At 46.0% G+C, this 22,416-nt stretch overlaps 1 protein-coding gene across 2 annotated transcripts in view; it reads left to right on the top strand.

Annotated features, from left to right (window-relative positions):
- The window catches only part of SCML4 (Scm polycomb group protein like 4), a 103,347-nt gene extending 81,728 nt beyond the window's left edge, over positions 1-21,619 (top strand). Inside the window, exons 1-4 of one of the 2 annotated variants that reach the window (XM_081295900.1) lie at positions 531-629; positions 8,459-8,749; positions 18,752-18,897; positions 21,279-21,619. In XM_081295900.1, the coding sequence (XP_081152026.1) occupies positions 8,503-8,749; positions 18,752-18,897; positions 21,279-21,404 (519 nt within the window). In that variant the 5' untranslated portion in view covers positions 531-629; positions 8,459-8,502 and the 3' untranslated portion in view covers positions 21,405-21,619. Of the gene's footprint in view, positions 1-530; positions 630-8,458; positions 8,750-18,751; positions 18,898-21,278 lie in introns of those variants that run through there. The other variant, XM_081295899.1, reaches the window with a different exon arrangement.
- The last annotated feature ends 797 nt before the right edge of the window (positions 21,620-22,416 follow it).

The raw sequence follows: 22,416 nt of genomic DNA, 5'->3' as shown, positions 1-22,416 counted from the left end.
AACTCAAAATTGCCTTTGTTTCACATTTTCAAAGGGGGGGGGAATCAATCTATAGCTTAGAATAAAGTCTTATGTAAACCAGAAACATCCGGGAGGACGAAAGAAGTTCAGGTGTCAGGAGTGAAAATTATGATTGGTTTCTGTGCATCTCATTAGGGAAGAAAAGGTACAAATGTACTTAAGTGGACCGGAGGGGGTCAAGGCTGATCCTAAGGCTGAGCCATCTGAGCTAGAGACAAGCTCTAAGAGAAAATCTATACTGGCCAGAGACCGAGTTAATGGAAAATTTAATTGAGGCGAATGAAATGCTCAGCCTCTTGGTTGTGTGGCTGGGTGCCCTTTGAACCAGGAAGGCTGGGCCAAGAGGCCACAGAGGGCCCTAAGGGGGAAGAAAAAAAAAAGAGGCGCTTATCTGCACAAACAAGGGGCGGGACTGAGCCCGGGAAAAGAAAATCAGAGCCTCCAACAGAGCCTCAGCCAGAGGCTGCACCAGGAAGGAGGAAATCTGGCTTCTGCCACCAAGAAGGTCCACAGCAGAAGGCCCCGCAGCCCCAAGCGGGTGCTGGGAACCAGCAGTCACCAGAGGAGTGTGGCTGAGGCTGCCTGGTGGCAGGGACAGGAGCACCCAGGTAGGAATGGAGGCACATGCTTCTGAGCTGATTAGAAGAGGTGTGGCTCCAGGACACCTGCTTCCTCCCGCCCTTGCCTCTGTTTGCTTCTCTCCTTGCAGGTCCCCTGTCCTGTGCCCAGGAACCTCTGGGCTGTGCTCTCTAGGTGGTGGCACCTGGCTAGCATCGGGTGATAGTTACTCACAGCTCTTGGAATCTGCCAACCGTTTTGCTGCCTTTTCTAAGGTGGGCTTCAGGTCTGGGGGTCTGTGCTGTCACTGCCACCACCCCTGGTTCACAGGAGGAGTCCTCTGGAAATAGACCAGAGTCTGGGCGGGCCATGGGCTGGCTGGGTTGAGCAGCCCTGCTAAGGGTCAGGCCATCGATCCTGGGAAGGGCCGTGCTCCTGGCCTGGGGGAAGTGGCAGTGATGGCCACAGGAGGAGGGGTTGCTCTGCGCAGCTTCCCCCTCGACTGGGGGATTATGACTGAAGGGGGAGGTCAGTGGGGGAGGGGGAGGAGAGAAAGAGGGAACCTGTTAGAAATGGGGAAGAATAGTGTCGAAGACTCTGGAATGTTTTGGTGATGATTGGCTAAAATAGTACGATGGGAGAATAATTTTGCAATTGGTGATATTATTCCATTTCAGGGCTTCACTTGATTAGAGAATAAAAGCAAAGTGCCAGTTTAATTTTTTTAAATGACGGCTCCCTTCCGTGTGAGTGGTCAAGTCTGCATGCCGATTGCTACCTTTATTTATTTTGTTGATTTAGTTTCTCTTTTCTTTTTTAATGTGGTGCTGGGGATCAGACCCAGTGCCTCACATGTGCTAGGCAAGCGTTCTACCACTGAGCCCCAACTGCAGGCCCTCTGGGTGCCAATTGTGAAGAGGAGTTAAGCTTGGTCCGGAGGGCTGGAAGTTTATAGGCTGGGGATATTCCCTCCCAGCTTGGGGACTTCCACTCTCTCTGCCCTTGGATTTCTCCTTCCTGCCCCTCTTACCCTTTGGAAGTTCCCTGCATCCCTTGTGGGCCACCCCCACTCTCCAGCCAGCAAAATAGACCTCCATTCCTGGAGGTCCATCCCCACTTTCTACTCGGGACATTGCAGGGGGAGGGAGGCAGGGGGGACACCCCACTCCAGGAACCCTGGAACCCTGTTCCCCAAACAGGGAGGTTGTGACTCCTGAGCACACGGGTGTCCCAGGAGGCTCCGGTAGATTTGAAGTGCCGTGAGTGCTCTTTGGCCTCTTGGATAGGCACACTTTACACAGAGAAGTCCACCAGTGAGCAATGATGACAAAGAAAGGCCAGGCTCTCCTGAAGGTTCTCAAGACACTGCACCCCGAAATGTGGCAGATTTCTTGAGCACGGGGACACTTGCGTGATGTCTATTTAAGCATGCTCTCTCTTGTAATCTTGTAATCGTGCAAAAGGCAGATTCTTCCTTGCTTCTTTTTTCCTGGGGGAAAGATGGGATGCTTCTTAGGCTGCATTCTTAGTCTTCTGGATGACGCAGGGGTTGCAAGAAAAAGGCTCCCGCTGACCCTGCCTTGCTCAGCCAGTGTTTTCCACAGCAGTTAAACGGCCTTCAATGGAGCCATTCTGGATCCTTCCAGGGGGAGAGGTCTAGGGAGACAGTACGGCTTATTTCAGATGAGAGGGTCTTGTAAGGATCTGGGAGGAAATGACCACGAACATCCTGACCTGTCAGCCCTGTGGTTTTTGAGGAGCCTGTGTGTGGAATTTGGATTCTCCACGGGTGCTGGTGCTGGATGATTCCAGGTCTGTTGGCCCCATCTGGTGTTCAGTCTCCAGTCAGCCACAGAACCGCTTGAAAATTGTGGTTCTTTCCAAATACAGATTTGCTCCTTTCAAACAAACAAACAAACAAAAAACAAAACCAACTTTTAATAGTGAATTTAGATTATAAATATGTCCCAGTTCCATTAAATTCTTAAGCTACTAGAGGTTCTGCATACCTATGATTCATCTACCTGAATGTTAAGTGACTTAGTGAGTTTTGTACAACATAGAGGGTATGTATACAGCACTCATCTTTTAAATTGAATCAAGAGGGATTGGAGTTAGATATAAAGAAGAACTTTTCCACCGTACTGTAAGATTTTTAGCTCAATGGCTTGAGTGGGAGATGATAACATCTCTTTTGGGGAGCTTTTAACTAAGGGCCTCAGTTGTTGTCCTTGTTTTACTCTGTAGACAACACCCTTGCCTGAAAAGAAAGACTGGATTCAGCTCAGTGTGTTTCAAATGTTAACATTCCACCTTCACAATTTTTACTAGCTTTGAGTGACACCTTTAGCAATGTTAAGACATTTCTTTCAATTGATTTATTCTTTTAACTTAAGCCTTTAGTTGGCTTAAGCAATGAAACATATTGTATCAGTGAAATTGGTTTGATGGGGCTGGGGGAGTGGGCTCAGTGGTAGAGTGCTCACCTAGCCCATGTGAGGCCCTGGGTTCGGTCCTCAAGCACCACATAAAAAAATGAATAAATAAATAAAATAAAGGTATTACGTCCATCTACAACTACAAAAATAAACAATTTGTTTTTTTAAAAAAGACATTGGTTTGATGTGCTCTTTGCATTTTATTGATAGACATTAAAATACACAACTATCAAAAATAACATTTACCTGTTGTGAAAGTTCTTTTGTTCTACAAAAGGATGGATGTTTAAATCTTAATCCCCAGTTTAAATCTTAATCCCTGTACATGGGGACTTACATGGAAATAAGGTCTTTGCAGATGTCACCAAGTTGAGGTCACGCTGGATTAGGGTGGGCTTTACTCCAAAGACTGGGGTCTTTAAAAGAGGAAAATTTGGAGACAGACATAACGCCTGGGAAGAACACAGGAGGGAGGCAGAGACTGGCATGCAGCATGCACCGCCAAGACGCTGAGGACTGGGGAAGACCTCCAGAGGCCAGAGGGAGGCAAGGAGGATCCTAGAACCTCTAGAGGTCGCTGCCCTTTTGATCTCAGACGTGTGGCCTCCAGAACTGTGAGAGCAAACCTCTGTTATTTAAAGCCACCTGCTTGGTCGCGATTTCTGCAGCCCTAGGAAATGCCCACCCCCTGATCTACCTAAGGTCCGTACCCTGACCCACCAGTGGGAGGCGCTAACACTTGGGGGAGCGCCGGGCTGGATGCTCCGTGATCCTGCCCCAGACCAGTCACGTTCACACTCAGTTATGACGTAAGGGTTAGTGCTCCTCTTTATCAGTGTGAGAAGGTGCTGTGTGAGCCAGGTTTGAAGAGATCTATTCTGAAAGCCATCATGTCTGTGCATCTGAGCTGACTGTTCATACCTGTCTATCCCAGAGCCAGAGTCTGGGGCGTGGTGGTTGGTCTCCGTGGTTGACACCTGAGCAGACTTTGGAATCGCTAGAGCACCGTTTGCCGGGTGGAGGGCTATTGCTGGATGCTCTCTGGGGTCGTTTTATCTTGTGATGAGTCCTTTTGGATTGTAGCCCAAATTGACTGGCTTTTATTACCTTTGTCTCGGCAGTTCCTATGCTCCCCATTCCCACATTTTGTCATAGGAGAATGGCCTTCCATCTGCATCTGTATTTTCCAACCATAGTGCTGAATTATCTGCAATCTCTACCTTGAACTCTCAGAATTATGTAGGCATATTTAATACAGACTTAAAATATTAAATAAACTGAAAGTGTTTTTGTTAAATCTTTTTTCATTGCTTATCACAAGTCTACATGAAGGATTTGTAGGTAAGCCCCTTACAATACAAATTTCAATGCATCTTCTGTGTAATGGTAGGCTGACTGTTAACACGGACCCAAATGTTTACTCAGTAAATATTTCTCAAGCTCCTCCTCTAGGCCAAGTACCATGCCAGACCTTGCTGTGCTTCCTCACCTGTACCAAAGCATCTACCATATGGAACCTGGGAAGGATTGGTGTCTCAGATTATTGAGAACTTCATACGGAAGGAAACTTAAGGACAGTCTTACTGCTTACTGGCTTTAGAATGGTACTGGCCTATAGTAGGTGCTCAATGAACATTAGTTTCCTTTCCTGTCAATTCATTCCAGAAGCAGCTTGGTAAATGGCTCCATAGCCAGTTCCTTTTTAGAGTCTTCATTCTGATGGCTTAGGACCCAAAGAGAGGAGATGCAGGAGAGGCCATCCAGACAGAAGTGCAAGTTCCAGGTCTCCAAAGACATCCTGCAGCACTTCACTAGATGCACCACTAGCATACACCCTTAGGCTCTCACCTCACTGGGTCCTAGTGCCCAAGCAATGCTGTCCCGTTCTCTTGGGATAGTATTCACAGCCTGCAGTCCATGAAGCACTGGGCTCCTGCCAACATCTTTTTTTTAAATAGCTTTTTGAAATGTAATTCACACATACAACTTTCCCACTTAAGAATACAATTCAGGGGGCTGGGTTGTGGCTCAGCAGTAGAGCTCTTGCCTAGCATGTGTGAGGTCCTGGGTTCAATCCTCAGCACCACATGAAAATAAATAAAATGAAGGCATTCTGTTCAACTACAACTAAAAAAATTTTTTTTAAAGAATACAATTTAATGGCTTTTGCCATATTCATAGAGATAGGTAGTCATCAGCAAAGTCAACTAGAGAGCATTTTTATTACCTTAAAAAGAAGCCACATACTCTTTAGCTATGTGCCCTACACCCTAACCCCAATCCCTAAGCAACACTAATCTCCTTTTTGTCTCTATACATTGCCTATCCTGGACATTCCACATAAATCAAATCATGAGGTAGAATCACCATATGATCAAGCAATTGCACTCCTAGGTATACACTCTAAAAGAAATGCAAAGAAGTGTCTATACAAAAACCAGTATATGAATATTTATGACAGTATTATTCATGTTAGCCAAAAAGTGGAAACAACTCAAATGGCTATCAACTGATGAATGGGGGGGGAAATGTGGCATTCTATACAATGGAATATTACTTGGGCACTAACAGGAATTAGTTACTGACACATGCTACAGTGTGAATGAACCTGGAACACTATGCTAAGTGAAAGAAGCCAGCCATGAAAGATCAGATATTAAACGATCTCATTTTCATATTGCTCGACGAAACTGTATAGAAATACAATTGATTTTTGCATGATGATTTTGTTTTCTGCAATCTTGTTGAACTGATGTGTTAGTTTCAATAAATTTTTTTTAGAGAGACAGAGAGAGAGAGAGAGAATTTTTTTTAAATATTTATTTTTTAGTTTTTGGCGGACACAACATCTTTGTTTGTATGTGGTGCTGAGGATCGAACCCGGGCCGCACGCATGCCAGGCGAGCGCGCTACGGCTTGAGCCACATCCCCAGCCCTCCAATAATTTTTAATTAGATTCCTTAGCATTTGGTACGTATAAGAGATAGTTTTACTTTTTCATAGCAATCGAGAAGCCTTTATTTTCTCTTTCTTACCCAATTTTCCTGGCTGGAACCTCCAGAATGATATTAATAAAAGTGGCAAGAATGATCATCCTTGTCTTGTTCCCATTCTTAGGGGGACAGCATTCATTCTTTCGCCATTAACTATGATGTCAGCTACAGGGTTTTGCAGATACCCTTTGTTAGGTTGAGGAAGTTCCCTGGTTTGTTGAGTGATTTTTATCTTGAAAGCATTTTGGATTTTGTCAGATATTTTTCTGCATCTCTTGGGATGATCGAGTAGTCTTTGCGTTGTTTCGGTTCTTCTGTTGAAATGGCTTATAACATTACTTGGGGATGTTAATCAACATTGCATTCCTAGGACAAATCCTTCTTGGTCAAGGTATATAAATAAATTGTTTTATGTGTGGCTGGGTTCCATTTTGCTAGTATTTTCTTTTGAGGATTTCCTTATCCACATAAATAAGATGTTGGTCTATAGTTTTCTTGGGATGTCCATCTGGTTTTGACATCCGGGTAACACTGGCTTCATAGAATTGGTTAGAAAGTTATTCTTTCCTCTTTCACTTTTTGGAAGAATTTGTGAAGAATTGGCATTATTGTTTTTTTCCTTTCCATGTTGATAGAATTCACCTATAAAGTCATTTGGGTTTGGACATTCTTTGTGAAAAGTTTTCATTTTATTACTAATTCAATCTCTTTATTTGCAGTATGTCTTTTCAGATTGTGTCTTTATTTTTGAGTCAGTTCCAATAGTTAATCCCTTCCACCTAAGTTACATAATTTACTGACACATGGTTATTCATGTATCCCTTAATAATTTTTATTTGTCTAAAATTGGTAGTAATATTTCCTTTTTCATTTTTGATTCTAGTAATTTGAGTTGTTGTTGTCTTCTCCCCTTTTTTGGGTCAATTTAGCTAAAGATTTGTTAATCCTAATGATCTTTTGAGGAATTGCTTTTGGCTTCATTATTTTATTGAATGACTTTTGGCTCGAATCTTTGTTATTTCCTTTTTTACTGCTTGCTTTAAATTTCATTGGCTCTTTTTTTCCTAGGGTCTTAAGACATTATTCATTTGAGATCTGCCTTGCTTTGAAATGTATTTATAGCAATGATTTTTATCTCTAAGCACTGCTTTAGCTGCACGCCCCCTGCACTGGGTTTTATTTCCCATCCAGTTCCATGTGTCTCCTCAACTGTGAGAAATTTGACTAGTTCTCCCAGTTCTCATTTTTTCAATACCTTCATTGTGGGAGGAATCCAAACATGGAGAAGATGTGCGGATCTTGTGGCCCCAATGTGTGTCTCCATTGTGATCTTGGAGTGTTGTCTTTTTATTTCTGGTTGCATTTTGGGGGGGGGGAATATTAAGATCTATTTTGATGATGTTTAATATACAGATAATTATTGATGAGGCTATACAGACGTGATTTTGTCTGGGGTGGGAGAAACTAGAATAATTTCTTTTTTAATATTTATTTTTTAGTTGTAGTTGGACACAATATCTTTATTTATTTTTATGTGGTGCTAAGGATCGAACCCAGGGTCTCCCACGTGCAAGGCAAGCGCTCTACCGCTGAGCCACACCACAGTCCCAAACTAGAATAATTTCTTCCTCTTTCTATCTCCATAATTTCTCAAGACTTTGTTAAAAAAAAAACAACCATAAAAAACAAAGAAATCACCACTTGGGCCACAGATATAGATCATAGACAGTTTAACAGACTTCAAGTTTGAGCTTTAAAGGATTGGAAAGTCCTGATGGACTTGGGGAACGGATGTTGGGGTCCGCAGACTCTTCAGGTCCTCCATCCCACTGCACATTAGACTGGTTCTTTGGCTCTCATGTGCAGAGTCTGAGAAAGACCCTGGGTTGTCCAGATCAACATTTGTGTCCTTGATGTATTAGATCTGAGCATGTGGGGAGGAAGCACTATTAACCCATGTCACAACCCCAGCCAAAGCTGATTCTCCCAACTTTTGAGACACAGTGACTCCTGTTTGATCTATCCTGGGAATCCTGACCCCAGGAGGGGGGCAGTGGTGATGGACAAGAGGGGAATGAGCAGGGACAGGTGACCAGCCAGCAGAGACTACCAGATGGGAGGAAAGGGGGACAGAGGGTAACGCCAAGAGGCTTTGGTGTAGATTTTATTTCCAAGTCATCAGTAGCCAAGAAAATAACTTTTCCCCTATAACCACGAAGGACAAATCTCCCACTTGCTACTAAAATATGCTTTAAATGGCGAGGCCGCTGTCTCCATCTGCTGACAGTGTGCCATTTGGAATGAATCAGTGGGGTTCATTTCTCCTCTCCCACCCTCGCACATAGAGGTGACCCTGCTGCCAGGGCAGGCAGGGCTTGCCAGGAGCGAGGCTCAGGTGGCTTCCTGAACTGCTCTGATGTCTCTTCTCTGTGCTGCTTTCCCACTCAGCCAAGACGGTCACCACCGAAGAGTGCCTGGTGAGCCCCGTGGCCATGAACCGCTACAGTATGGACCCCTCCACCTCCTCCTTTGGCCACAGGGGCTCCTTGCCCACCCCCTCCTCACTCTACTGCAAGAGGCTGAACTCTGGAGATGGCCATTTTGGGGGAGGCCCTGCCACCACCACCAGTGGTCCCCATACCAGTCCTGTGTCCTCTGGAGGCCCTGCAGCACCTGGACTGAGGCCCCCAGCCTCCAGCCCCAAGAGAAATGGGACCTCTCTTGAAGGAAACAGATGTGGTAATGTAATGCATGCGCTGGCTTTCCTATGGCTTTGCCTCCTCTGCTCTTGACCTGGGGACACATTCTGGCGGGGGAGGGAGGAGGACATAGCTGTTGGTACATGGGACCACTGAGAGATTAGAAGTTTCCAGAAGCCCCTTCGTGGATTTTTATTGTTCTCAAAGGTGACCAATCTCAACTTTTGACATGGTGTTACAGGACAGACTAGTCTGTGGCAATAGGTTGATTCCAAAATATACGCTGGCTCAAAGGCCATCAAGGTTTTTGTTCAAGAGTCCAAGATGGCTGTTCTTAGTTGCTGTGTCCTTCTCAAGACAGGGATCCAGGCTCTGTCCATTCGGTGTCTCTTCCATTCCCTCCACCTGCAGGCCACAGGCATCTAGTGGATGAACAGGGACAAAGGGAGTGGAGAGGGCAGAGCCGGGGGAGGAGCCTGGAAGGGAGGCACATCACTTCTGCTCACTTCCATTGACAAGAGCCGGTCATTTTGTCACGATAAACTGTGACGGAGTCTGGGAGCTGTAGCTCTGTGCCCAGGAAAAAGAAGAATCAGACTTTGGTAAAGAATTGTCTCTTTCATGGTAGGTGACACTTGCATACGTGGGCAGAAACAGACTTAAGCAAAATTCCCACAATTCTGGTTATTTTGCCAACTCTGTCGTGCCCTCCGAAGAAAGCTTGTTAAGATGCAATATGCTAAAAAAAAAAAAAAAAAGATGCAGTATACTGGGCTGGGGCTGTAGCTCAGTGGTAGAGCACTCACCTAGCACATGTGAGGCACTGGGTTCAATCCTCAGTACCACATAAAAATGAAGTAAGTCATTGTGTCCATGTACAACTAAAGAAAAATATTAAAAATAAAGACACAATATGCCAAAGTGCTTGGAGGGATAGAGGATTATAGGGACAGCTCGGAGGCCCTGATGCTTCACAAAATCATTTTCAGTCTTCAGTATTTCATGAACGAATAGAGGCCATAGAGCAGGTGGATAATCTCAAGGACACAAGTCAGAGAGGCTGGGCTGGAATCCTGGGTCTGCTGCTTCCTGTCTTCTCTGTGCCTCAGTTTCCTTATTTGTAAAATTGGATTAATAATAATAATAGCACCTACCTCTTAGAATTACTGGGAGGATTCATTAAATTCGTACGTGTATTTAGTACAAATCCTAGGCTCAGTAAGAGGCCAATAAATTTAGTGGCCAAAGAGCCCTTGAACAAATCCCTCAAGAGACCACAGCCATCAACTCTACAGCTGAGAAGTGCAGAAGAAAGAAGGCCCCAGGCCAAGGAGGCAGGGAGTCTTCCTCTTGCCCCTCTGCGGCTGCCCGTAGGTGTGGTTTGTGGCTGTCGTTTGTGGCCAGCCACATTTCTCCTCTGGCCGTGCATTACTCCACCGATGGCTGCCATGAGCCACACACGTGAGCCACTTTGCATAATTCAAGATCCCCCAAGCCCTCCCCTCAAGGAACCTCTCCCACCCCGGACTAGCAGAGCCCAGCACAGGACTGCCCTGGCAGAATCAGAGGTGAGCAGAGCCCTGGAGGAAGCAGTGGTTCTGAGAGGCAGAGCACAGACCCTCTACCATGGAGGTTCTTGCCATAGAGGACCCCTGCAGACCACTCCCTGACAATGTCACCCAGAGCCATGGGCCAGGCAGAAGGTTTAAGTGGGGAGAGCCCCATTTTCCAAAGGAGAGAGACAATGTTCCATTTCTAAAATTTGTAAGAACAAGAGAAAGGAACAAGATCTGGGGAACACCATCTTAAAATGAATGAAGAGCAGCCATAGGTTTGCCCCTAGAGATGGCATAATACCTGGCACATAGGAGACAGTCAATAAATGTTCATTGTCTCTGCCCTCATGGTACCCCTGATTGTCAAAACCCTCATTCTGGTGTCCCTCTGCCCTTTAAATGTTTCCTTCTCTCCTCCTTTTCTCCTCAACTCCATTCCCATTTTCTTGAGATGGTAATCACAGGACACCCTGATGACTGAATTGATCCTAATCCTTGGAGTATTGCTACTTCTTGAAAAGGAGATAGGTACTCTCTCTCCCACTCACATTGATGAAATCTCAGGCCCTGTCATAAATGTAGAGTTCCAAGCAATGACAGGAAGGCACAGTTTGGTTAGAGAGAACTTCTGTTACTCCCTCAAGAACTGTGGGCTCCATCTCAGTCTACCTGGTGACGCTGGATTCAGAGAATTCAGGTTCCTTCAAGAGTCTCAGAGTAGCTCCCCTTCCCCCAGCCCCTCAGTGCCTCCTTCTAGTTGGGCCTGGGATGACCTCCTTCTTCATCTCACCCCTCATCTCCCAGCTTTTTGTTCTCCTGGAATTAGATCCTGATTGAGTAATCTCAACAGGCAGCTACTGGAGGAGAAGCCCTGACCCTCCCTCTGGACCTGGCTCTAAGAATGCCCTCTCTCCACGGGATCCCCATCTGTATCCAGGAGAGCCCCACAAGTTCAGGACTTCTCTCTCTCAAGGTCTTAGTGAGATTGGAGAGACAGAGAGAGAGCCCACCAGTTCCTGCCGCCTTCCACTCTGCAAACCCATAATTGCATCCTGAATACAGGTGCATCCTTTTTGCAACTTAGAAATATTACCGAGATCCTTTCTTGAGACCCTGGACATCAGAGTTGTTCACCAATAACAATTGCCCCTGGATGGAACAGTTGAAGGGACACTTTGTGAGGCCCTGGGGATATGAACCCTTCTATGCTCAAAGATTCCACTGAACCACGGCCTTCTGCAGGGTGCTAATGAAACTACCAGAAAAAAACCACTCAGCCATGCAGTCCCAGAAATGAGATGGAGAAAGTGGGCCAGGGCGAGGGAGGCAGAGGACAATGCCAAGAGTCTCCAAATTCACTTTCCACTCTGTTCACATTTCATTGGCCAGAACTTACAGAGCCACTAGCTGCAAGGGATGCTAGGAGGTGTGGTTTCTATTCCAGGCAATCATGATTCAGATGGAAATCGAAGATTCTATTACAAAGGAAGACATGGGGAAAAGATATTGGGTAGGCAACTGGCAGTGTCAGCAACACCTGATTAGAAATGTTCATTTCCTCCATTTTTCCTCCCGTGGCACTTTGTTTTATCACGTGTAGTTCATATTCTATCCTGCCCATGGTAGAGACCAGACCCTCAGCTTCGCAAAGTCTCCCAATCATTTTTTAATTCCTATGAACCCCAGCAAAGCATGGCTTGTTAGAGGCTATTTATGGGCACCTACTCTAAGCCATTTTCCACACACTATTTAAGATTTATTGACAATTATGTTTATAATTTATTATTGTTAAGCAATTAATTTTATGATATCCAACTTAGTGAGGCTCAAGAGGTCAATCAATTGTTGGGCCATTGACTTCAACAGATTTCAAATTTTGTGTCTTTTAAAACTGCCCCAGGAATCTTTGAACTGGCCTGAGGGTTTCAAGGATTCCTTCTGAAATTCTAGAGGATGGAGAAGAAGGGACAAGAGCATTCAGGTCTCCAGGCCCCCTACCCCTCTCTTTAACCAGGGCCTCTTCACATTTGCAGAGCAGGTTTCTATGGGTGCTTTGCTTGAAGAAAATTTGCATAGCTAAAAATGTTCAGAAACCAAGAAATTCCACCATGTTGAATCAAGTGGCAGTTTAATGAAACTACTAGAAAACTACCACCCGTCTTCTCACACATACCCCACCTACTCTTCAGCCTGGACCCCGACGGGGTGTCCTCCAGAGGCTATTAAGGTTTTCTTTCGCTCCAAGTACTGTTCAACATCGCTCTGAAATTGCATCCCAAGTGAACTCAGTAGGCATCAGGAAACTATATCTCTTTCAGAAGGTTTAACCCAAGTCCTTTAACCCTGGAAGAAACCTAGAAATGGATTTTCTCCCTATGGTGCTAATCAAAATGGTTTAAAACCACAGAAGCCAGAAAACTGCATGAGGCTGCAGGCAGGAGGGTGGGTATCGATGACATGACAAATTTCTCAGCCTCCTTCCCTCTCTTGTGAATACTTACCCCGGCCTCCTGTTGCCTTGATGTATCTGCCTACCTCTGCTGCCAGCGGGCTCCGAAGGTGCATGTGCATGGGGCACGTTTCCCTGGTACATGCTGAGTCTCGGGTGAATCTTTGGGAGCTCTTCCCTGTTTCTTAGCCAAGATCCCATCACTAAGAGCTCTAAAGAGGTTTCAGATAGCAAAAGCTGTCTGACTTTTTTATTTAACAGAACATGCTATAGAATTCCCAGCCCCAACTTGGTCCAAGATTCAGAATCAAGAAACAAAATACATCTGACATTGTTATCACAGCCCAAATGCTTCCTGTGGGTTGGGTTTTGCTTCCACGGCATTGGTTTGTCAGCTCTTCATCGCTGTGACAAATACCTGAGGAAATCAACTTATTGGAAGAAAGATTTATTCTGGCTTGTGGCTTCAGAGATTTCAGTCTGTAGTCAGTGGGCTCCATCGCTCGGGCCTGAGGTGAGGGAGAACAGCAAGGCAGAGAATGTAGCCAATTAGAGCTGCTCAGCTCATGGCAGCCCAGAAGCGGAGAGCAAGAGGAAGCAGCCAAGGATAAGGTCTGCCCTTCCAGGACACAGCCCAGTGACCTGCTTCCTCCAGCTAGGCCCTCCCTCCACCATCTCCTAATAATGTCATCCAATTATTAATCCACCAGTGGATGAATTCCTCGATGAGGTCAGAGCCTTCAGAGGACAATCATTTCCCAGATTCCCCACCTCTCAACACAGCTGCTACTGAGGAACCAAGCCTTTGACACATGAGACTTTAGAGAACATTCCAGAGCCAAACCACAACAGTGAGCAAAAGAAACAATTCAGCTGGAAAGAGAAGAATGAGGGCGCTTGATGTGAGGGGGTGGTGGACAAAAGGGTGGGAAGGGCTCATTCATTCTGGGGAAAGAAAAGAATTTGTACAGGGACTGTGGGGGAAATCATGCTGGAAGATTTGGGGGGTCCATGTGAAGCAGATGGGGCTTTGCTCTGTAAAAATAGTAGACCAGATATTTCTGGAATGGAGATGTGACCTGATGGCCATGGAATTTAGAAAGACAAATTTACTAGTTGTCGTCGTCGTCTTCTTTTTGAGTGACATATGAGAAAAAGAATGGCAATGAGCTTTTTCTCAATTCTTTCTAGTCCATATTTTACAAAATTATTCCATTTAATCCTCACAAGAGCCCAAGATGGCAGGTGCTTCTATAGTTGAGGCAATAAGACTCAGAGAGCTTTGGGTCATCCTAGCAACAAATACTTATTGAGCACCATAGGCCAGGGACTCTTCTCAGATCTGAAGATAGAGCCGTGAACAAGGCAGACTGGGCCCTGTTCAGAGTATGCAATGCCAGACAGATGTTAACAAAATTACTGCACAAATTTCATCACTACTGGGATTATTGCTATAAAGGAAAACTTTGAGTATCAGATGGAAAGGGGGTGACAGAGCCTTGTCTTGGGAGTCAGGAAGGGCTCCTCAGAGAAGTGACAGTGGCATCCGTCAGAATGGGCAGCAGCTGCAAGCTGAGGGGGCAGTGGGAAGGAGGGGTGGCTGGAGGCTCCCCCAGATGTCATGTTGCTTGCTAGTGGGTTGTAGTGTTGCTGGTGGCTAAGAAAGAGTCCGACCCTGCAGCTGTGGTCTCTCCTCTCTAGAGGCAGCCTCAGTCCTCACCACTGGTTGGGTGGCTGGTTTTGAAGGATTAAAAGAAAGACGGGCTTAAAATCTAAGGAGTGGCCAATCTCTTTCTTATGTCTCTTACTCAGTGTCTTGTAAATAAGAAAACAGAAATAGTGAAAAATAACACTGTTTCAAGCCACCTGATTTTGCCTAGATTATGGGCTAGCTTGGGCACCTCATAGACTTTACACAGCCTTGTTTCCAGGAAGGCTGCCCTGTACAGAAACCAGGTCACTAAGAGATGCTGGGAACAGATCCACTATCTCCTTCCCTTCCACCACCCTGGCCCCTTCCCACCAGCTCCAGCTGCAGAGAGACCAAGGAGCGACTAGGGCTTGTAACCGCTCAGAAAGGGTAGCTAAGGAAGGGTCCTATGGAAGACCATGGACCTCCCTTCAAGATGCTTCTTGTCAGGTCCAGCGCTGTGCCTCATAGTCACTCGAGTCATAAAACACTCTTGGGCAGCCACAAATGATATTCACAATTTACAGATGAAGAAACTGAGGCCCATAGAGAATGATCTGAGCCAGAAAGGGGCTAGAAACTTCCTCAGTGTCACCAGCTGGTAGTGCGAAGGATCACCCAGCACCATGGGTGGGAGAAACCGTAGAGATCCTGCCAAGCACCCTTCTTACAAGCGGAGAAGCCCAGGGATGGTCACGTGGCGCTGGGTGGCAGAGATTTCTGACTCCGGGCTCATTGTTCATTCCACTCTCCCACAGGACTCCATTGTTAGCTAAATTTTCCTCTGAATTATGAATGAGCAAAAGGCAATTATGTGTGTGCTGTGGGAATGTGCAAGACGAGGGAGATTCACACACATGGTGCAAGTACCTGTGCTGGGGAGGGGGCTGGGACTGCTTTTAAACCCTGACTCACGGCTGTTCCATTTCTGCTAACTGTGGGTTCAGCTTTAGAAACAAGAAGATTTAATTATGCATCCATTCACCACTGGGTTTCACTTTTCATGCCTCCGCAGCCCACCCCCCAGCTACAAGCGCAAGCCCGCAGTTCTCCGCGTTGCAGGACGCTGCGGTCCCATAAGGCGCGCAGCGAGCGAGCGCGCACTTTGCTCGCCTGGATCCGCGGAGGAGCAAGATTTGTTCAGTCCACCGCGGCTTACCATTGCGCTTACCAGCACATCTGCCTGCCCTGGTTATGTCGGGTTGGACCCATCTGTCTTCCTGACACCTTTGCAGCAGCTGGAAGTGGGGGGAAGGCGGTGGTGTATTTATTTTCTTTCTGAGCACAGAGCGCTGGGTAAAGGCTTTGCAAACCTGCTGCTGGAAAGTTCCATATTTCTTCCTTCTAGAGCGAGTTTATGTGCTTTGGATCAGGAGCAACTCCCAAGGTGTGACTTAGGCTTCCTGAGGCTCTCTGCCTTGTTTGACTAACAGGCTCCCCTAGAAAACACTCCGGCCAGCCTGGCAGCCGTGGCTCCATCCTGGAAAAGTGAAAAAATGCTCGCACCAGGCATCAGATACCACTAACACAGACAGTCCCCCCCCCCCCCCAGGCTCCTCCTTGAGGCCAAACCAGCCCCTCTGCCTGGCCTGCCGGCTGTGGCTGATGGGAAACATCTCCCTGACCTCGCTCAAAGGACCCTAGGATCCTGGGGATGATGCTATTAATTGGTCTGGTTTCTCCCCCTTCCTGTCAAACACAGGAAATTAGATTTGACCTTTGCTCTGATCACTCTAGAATCATTCTTGGACTAAAGACTTCCCGCCTTTGTAGTCAGAGCATCTATTACCGCCCTGATTAACGCCCGTGCTCTGATGGGCGGGCCCCAAAGGCAAATGCGATTTCCGTGATTTCTGGTCCCCATGTTGAGTGCAGATGTCTTTAAATGGAGTGAAATCATCTTTAATAAGCATGCATCAGCATTCAGATGGCTCTGGGGTACATTAACAGTTTCCCAGCAATATGCCCCATGCCAAACCACCTTATGGGACCCTTCCAGATCCAACAAGGAAAAAGCAGGAAAAATCTCAAAGTAAATCCAATTCTCAACCAAACCATTATGTATTTAGGATAGACTCGGAAATGTGATGCTGTTTTTTTCTCAGCACTAATGGAGCACCCGGCACTTCTCAGGCATAGTAAGAGGAGAAGGGAAAAAGAGAAGAAAACCACTTTACCCTGAGATTAAAGAAACAAGCAAATGCTTCTCAACTTCTAACTTAGAGTTATTCTGTAGGGAAGCTGCTTCATTATTCAGAGCCTCCACCTTTTCCTAGCCTTAAAATAGGATTAAGGATCACCACTACAAGGCTTTGGTATACAAGTTACCTGTTTTTGCAAAGTGTGTTGATTCATTTCACATTTATCAAACCCACATTTCAAATATACTTACTCTACTTAGATCCACGGCAGAGTCAAAGTAATGTCTAACACCTGTAATAAGAAGGTCTCTGCCAGGTACAGTGAGCATGTCTGCAACTCCGGCGACTTGGGAGGCTGAGGCAGGAGGATCACAAGTTTGAAGCCAGCCTCAATAACTTAGGCGCTGTCTCAAAATTTTTAAAAATAATAATAAATAAATAAAAGGGGTTAAGGGTGTAGGTCAGTGGCAATGTACTCCTGGGTTCAATACTTGTACTGCAAGAAAAAAAAAAAGATCACATTTGTATTTTTCACTAAACATTTCACCGAGGACCAGGGACATAAATGTCTGTGGAATAAATGGAAGGAATCCTCAGGAAAGTAACATTTAACTGGAGGTTCTAGAAAAGCCCATAAATAATTGTACTACAAAGCAGAATGTGGAAAGCATTCTAAGGTAAGAACAAGTCAAGGTTCAGGATGAAGTGGGGGGGGGCAGGTGACATTCAGACAGCAGGAAGGAGAGTGACATTGTCCACCAGACAGCAGGTGTTACCTGGGCTTCAAGGGCTGTGGGACATCAGTGGGAAGGAGAGATGGCAAATGCCTCTTAGAGACAAGTCAAAGCACCAGCTGAGAATGCAGAAGGGAGGCTAGGGGACATCAGGAATAACAGGTGTGCCCAGATGAGGTGCTCAGGAAAGCAGGGGAGCAGGCTGGGCACCTCTTCCCTCCCTGGAGCACCTGCTGGCCTGTCCCTTTTCAGCCCCCACTCTTGCTCCTCCAGCTGAAGAGTGCTGCTATTTTACATCTGATTATTGAATCATGGCCAAAAAATTACTATCAGGGAGTGGCTCCAGGATCTAACCCTATGTTTCTGCCACCAAAGCTCTTCTCCCTCTCCATCTAGCAAGAAACGGAATTACTGTAACTGGAGATAGCCTTGACCTTGAGGAAAGTGGAGACCCATTGGGAAATCACTGCAGGGGTTGCTAAGAGGTTCTTACCCAAGGTTTGGCAGAGAATGGAAGAGACTAGCACAGGAGGTATCCTCCCAAGAGTTTGTGATAATTAAGTGTGGGAGGGGGCAAAGAAGCAGGAGGCGGTTTCAGAAATGGGGGAGATAAGAAGGTGGCTCTAGGGAAAGAGGATGAGTTGATTTGGGACATACACCCCCAAAGCCAACCCTTAAATATTGCCAGGCATCTAAATCATTCCTTTCTCCCTCCCTTCTTTGCCTGGCTTGGCCTCACTTACCTACCGCAAGATCAAGGTAATGATATTCCTGTGTCATTACCATTTCTCAAGGATCAGCTATGGACCAGGCAAAGGGTTAGGCCAAGGAATTCACAGTGTAGTGGAGATTTTCAAGGTGCTCTGACAGCCTTGCAGGAAAGTGGGGGCAATGGGTGTGTCCCTGGGGCACCAAATGAAGTGACATTGTCTTTCTGCATGTGCTCACAAGGCTGGACCACTCACAGTCAAGACTTCCAAGTATAGGGTAGCAGATTTGTCCCACAGAGATGGAGAACCAGGCCCCAAAGGTCCCTCAGTTCTGCCCTGTTTTTATCATCTTAGCGTTAAGCCAAAGGTGGCTGAGAGGGCCCCAAGCCCTTTTACCTCACAGACCTACAGAGGCCACTTTAGACGTTCATCTTGACTCATTTCCCCTGGTCACCAGTCATAGGGGCCCACGGAGAGAACTGAGCAGAAAGGGTCTTGAAAACTCTTGAGTCAGAATGTCAGCCTGTTTGTTTAAGGATAGCCGTTTTCTGGTGCTGCCTCCCCAGGCCACACAGAGGGCTTTCACACAGATGGGCAGTGCTGGCTTCCTGTGCCCCGCTGCTCCTGGCAGAGCAGCCACTCAGGACTGGAGGGCACTGAGGACCCCCTCCCAGGCCAGGTGGGGTCAGGCAGCCTCAGGTAGGGGCTGAATCCTCAGTCCTACTGGCTCACGGTCTCCCTGTGTCTGCTCATCCCACTCAGCCTTGAGCCCTTCTCCGGATGCCCAGGATGCCAGACGGCCCAGGAGCAGAAACCCCTCCACCTGGACCGTGGAGGATGTGGTCTGGTTTGTGAGAGACGCTGACCCGCAGGCTCTGGGGCCTCACGTGGAGCTCTTCCGAAAGCACGTATGCAAGGGGTGGCCTGGCCAGGACTGGTGGGGTGTTGGGGACATAGAAGGAGGATGCTGGAGGGTCTGGACTGAGCCGGAGGGGTACCCTCGAGGGAGCCCAAGATGAGAGAGACAGCTGCAAACACAGGCTTCTCAGAGCAGAACAACCACTTGGTTTTGTTTTAAGGGATATTTGTCCCATCTGTTCTCTCATTTGGGGCTTCATTGGGAGTGCCTATTTTCCTGCCTCTCCATCCATCTGTCTGTGCATTCAACAGTCATTTATAGCACACCTACAATACGCCAGGCGAACTGTAATAGTGCCTGTTCCTAAACTGCTTTGAGGATTAAATGAGAAAATGCACATAAAGTGTTTAGCATGATGTACGGCTCATGGGTAGACCGCAGTTAACAAGTATTATGACAATTATTTCAGCACTTCTGAATTATGTCAAGATGGTAAATGAATAAAAGGTAAGAATTAAAATATTTTACCTGCCACACTTACCATGTTAGTTCTGTATTGTTACCATAACTAATTACCACAAATAGAGTGGCTGGAACAATCCAAGTTTCTTATCTCACAGTTCCATAGGTCAGGAGCCTGGCCTGGGTCTCTGTGGGCTAAGCTGTAGGGTTGGCAGGGCAACGTTCCTTTCTGGATGTTCTAGGGAACATCTATTTACTTGCCTTTTCTGGCATCAAGATCCACTCTCTTTCCTTTGTATCCCCCCAACATCGTCTTTCAAGCCAGTGACATCAAGCTGAATCCTTCTCAGGTTGCCCTCTCCACAGTCCTTCTTCTGATTTCTTTTTTTTTTTTTTTTTTTTTTTTTGATCCCAGGGATTGAACCCAGGGGTGCTTAACCACTGAGCCACATCCCCAGCTCTTTTTTATATTTTATTTTGACACAGAGTCTTGCTGCATTGCTAAGTGTCTCACTAAGTTGCTGAAGCTGGCTCCGAACTTGCGATCCTCCTGCCTCAGCCTCCAAAGCCACTGGGATCACAGGCATGTGATCCACTGCGCCCCACTCTTCCACTTCTAAGGATCCTTGCGATTACATTGCTCCCATCCCAGAATCCAGGCTGATCTCCCTACTTCAAAGTCAGCTGATTGGCAACTTCATACCACCCGCAACCTTAGTTCCCTTCACCATGTCACCTAACATGTTCACAGATTCCATAAATTAGGATAGAGATATCTTAGAGAGAGAGGAGGGCATTATTCTGTTTGTTATGGTAATAATTTTTCCCCTCCCTAACCCTTATTTTTACTTAATGATTCTGTCATAAAATCACACTCTCAGATCTGAGAATGGTCCTTAACTTGGTGCCCACATTTTATCTGGCATATATTTGACTTACCTAACAACAGTGACCAAAGATCAGGGAGCACAGAGGAGGCAGCACTTAAATGAACTTGGCAGGGGGCATCTGGCTGTCTTCCCAGGGTGATAGAAGAGGGTAGGAGTCTAAGAGTGGGATAAAGAGGGAACATTAGGAAATGGGGCTCCTGGGAGGGGCCCACAGATGAGTTTTGCCCCCCCCCCGTCATTGTGTCAGGAACATAGAGAGTGAATGACCAAAAGATGGTGGTCCATCAATACTGGCTGCTGGACAGACATATGAGAGGGGCTGGTGACCCTTGTACCTCTGTGTCTCTTCTCCCCACAAGACCACCCAATAGGAGAGCACTACCTTTTGTCTCTAGTGACCTAGTAAACAGCACTCTAGTGAGCAAGGAATCCCAGTCTGGCTAGGTACATAAATGCCATGTGCATTCTGGAGAGTTACCATTTCCAGAGACAAATCGGAGCTACACCAGGACTTTAAAGAATTGGCTTACTCCCTTAGTAGTTTTGGGGTGAATCAGGCGTATTCTTTACTGTATACCATCTTGTATAATTCACAAGGCCAAAAAACACCTGAAATTCCTCATAGAATTGGCAGTTAATCTGTAAATTGGCTAAAAGTATCTGGGCCTCCAAGAAAAGAAGTCAGTGATAAAATGATTGGAAGTCAGGGTCTCATGCCAGCATCTGGAATGGAATGGAGAGGCAACCTCTGGTTTCCGGTATAATGGATTTCACTTTTTGCTCTGTTATCCCTTGATTGGATGACAAACACCATGGGATATTGGGAACATAGGTGGGGTTATGTTTGATACCTTCAATCAGGAATATTCAATTTAGCAGATGATTCCAGGAGGATAATGGGAAGAGAAGCACAGAGTATTTGTTTGCTTTAATTTTTCTAAGGATCTTGCTCTGTAAATAAACCCATTTGCTCTTGCTACATCCCTTGAGCATACCTTAACTTAAGCAACCATCTGATTACTCTATCTCCTGGGTTTTCTTTTCTTTTTCTTCTTTATTTTCTGATTCTTTCCACCAGGAGATTGATGGCAATGCCCTATTGTTGCTGAAGAGTGACATGATCATGAAGTACCTAGGCCTGAAGCTGGGACCTGCGCTGAAACTCTGCTACCACATTGACAAGCTGAAACAAGCCAAGTTCTGAAGATCTTTAAAAGATAGAAGCTGAACCCAAGACAACGAACTCAAGACTATCTTCTGCCTTACCAACATCCAGCCAACATCGTGAAATAGGTTCTCTTCTTAAAATTAACAGCCACAATGACTTTGTCTTTTTTATAGAAAGAGTGTATCTTCGCCTTTAAAAAAAAAAAAAAAATTCTACCTGGCTCTTTTTAAAAGGCTCATCTATGTTAATGATTTGCCAAAAAATTACCAAAAGCCTATTATTTTTAACATTCCTTGATTTGTTGGTCACTCTTAGAGTGGGTGCTATCTGTATAATGAGAGAGAGTGGGGAACTGAATGCTGTCACTTAAGGAGAGCCCCGGAGGGTTCCAAGGATGTGAGAAGGACTTGTCCCTGCAGAGACATCCACCTCAGCACCACCTGCCTCTGTTCTCACCCAGGGACCCATCAGTGTGAGCCTTGCTGGATTCAGCTCTGAGGGTGACTGCCTCGCCTTGCACTATCTGGAAAACTTGAATTCTTTTGCTTTCTGAAAAAGAGGAAGAAAGATCTTTTCTATTCGCACTTATCTGAAGTACTGTGTTGTCCCACTAGAGGGCAGACTGCTAATGAAATTTCAGGACCCTTGACTGCAGCGGGATGCTTATTCAGAACTCAGTGACTGGCCTGGGGTTTCTTTGAATAAAATCTAGCCTATACAGGGAATTTATCCCACATATTGCAACTTGGGAAGAAATTGTCATCTAGAGGGTTCTAATTCACATCCAAGCATTATTGACTGACTGATACACAACAGCAAAGGAAAGAATTTGGAAGCTTGCTCTGCCCAGATGGGGCTTTAGAGTTCCTTCCTTTCCAGAGTCCTTACTGAGGTGTTGATGTGTTGTCATGTCGAAGAATCTTAGTGACATTTAGCCATGGGTGTTTCTTGAAAAAAGGAAAAGAAAAATGTCTTAACTAAATTTTGAAAATGGAGAGTGTTGATTTCTAGTTGCATTGCTAGATTCTGTAGTCGTATCTGTGGCTAA

This window comes from Spermophilus citellus (assembly GCF_964194105.1).
Source record: "Spermophilus citellus genome assembly, chromosome: 5".
NCBI classification, from domain to species: Eukaryota; Metazoa; Chordata; class Mammalia; order Rodentia; family Sciuridae; genus Spermophilus; species Spermophilus citellus.
The sequence above is the reverse complement of the archived record's forward strand: the minus strand, read 5'-3'. Positions and strand labels throughout refer to the sequence as shown.